Source organism: Entamoeba invadens (genome assembly GCF_000330505.1).
Source record: "Entamoeba invadens IP1 unplaced genomic scaffold scaff_1105074725593, whole genome shotgun sequence".
NCBI lineage: Eukaryota > Evosea > Mastigamoebida > Endamoebidae > Entamoeba > Entamoeba invadens.
This window is the reverse complement of record NW_004191710.1, coordinates 1-1,258: the sequence shown is the minus strand read 5'-3', so window position 1 is coordinate 1,258 and position 1,258 is coordinate 1. Positions and strand designations below refer to the sequence as shown.

At 25.5% G+C, this 1,258-nt stretch overlaps 1 protein-coding gene across 1 annotated transcript; it reads right to left on the bottom strand.

Annotated features, from left to right (window-relative positions):
• Window positions 1-634: 634 nt before the first annotated feature.
• EIN_067570 (hypothetical protein) lies at window positions 635-1,258 on the bottom strand (the record flags this gene model as incomplete). The annotated part of the gene is made up of 1 exon (XM_004183439.1): window positions 635-1,258. A coding segment is annotated over one exon (624 nt), but the record flags the coding sequence as incomplete, so codon positions are not given.

Sequence of the window (1,258 nt, the reverse complement as noted above, 5' to 3'; positions counted from 1 at the left end):
ATATTTTTTTTTGTTATATAAAAATTTGTTTTATATTTTTATCTTTTTTGGTTTATTTTTAACAAAATTATAATAAAATTATAGTTTATTTTGTCAAAATATTATATTATAATAAAAAAAGTTAAAAACCCAAATAAAGAAAAACATAAAAACAAACTATTTTATTTATAGAACAAACAAAATCGTTTCTGATTTTTTGTTTGAAATAACAAATGTTAATAATAATAATATTGCATATTAATTTCTGTAGTAAAAAGCTAAAAATAATTAAAAAGTATTATGTTTTGTGTTTTTTGATAAAACATTTTGAAGATTAAAATAGCACTTCAACCATAAGAAAACCAGAATTTTTATTCTTTGTTATTGATAAACATTACAATTTATATTTATCATTTAATTATTAATATTAATATTAATTAATTTACAACATTATATTATATAATTAATCATAAACTATAATATAATATAATATAATATAATATAATATAATATAATATAATATAATATAATATAATATAATAATTATAACATATCAAAAAAATTAAAAAATTAATGGAAAAACGCCGAAACAAGGAATAACTCATTTAATAGTAAGAATACTATAAATAAATTAACTAACAAAAAGAATTATAATTCACAATTTAGTCAAAGTGACGTAGTCCAGTCTATAGAGTAAAGTTTTTTCAATATTTTCAGTCTCTGTAATAACACAAAAGACCCAATTTTCAGGGGAGTCTGAAACTTCAGCTGGTATTACTAATCTTTTGGCACAGCCATCACAATATTCGATTTCAAACGTTGCCAAATGGACGAGTTCTACATGGCGATTACACAGAACTGATACTTCGCTTTGTGTTGCGATAATGACGAAATCGAACATAGCGCAACTCATCACTTTCATATCGACAACACGTTCAACGTCTTTGAATTGGCTTGACAAATATGGATTTCCTGCTTCGTCGAGACACACAATTTTCTCATCACTTGATAATAAATATGTCACATCTTTTCCAGCAGTCAAATGTAAAATAGTCTCATCGACTGTCACATCAAGTTGGATGTTCCCATTTTTCCACTTCAAAATTCTATTCCGACAAATCTTACTTTGAAGGAGTACAACACTGTTTTCTACACACAATACATATTCTCCTTTGATGGTCTCTATTAGACTCCCCTCCGTTGTCACAAACTTGATCTCATCTTTTGTCACAATCACTATGATATACCCACACACGCATACCCGTAGGACATACCCACT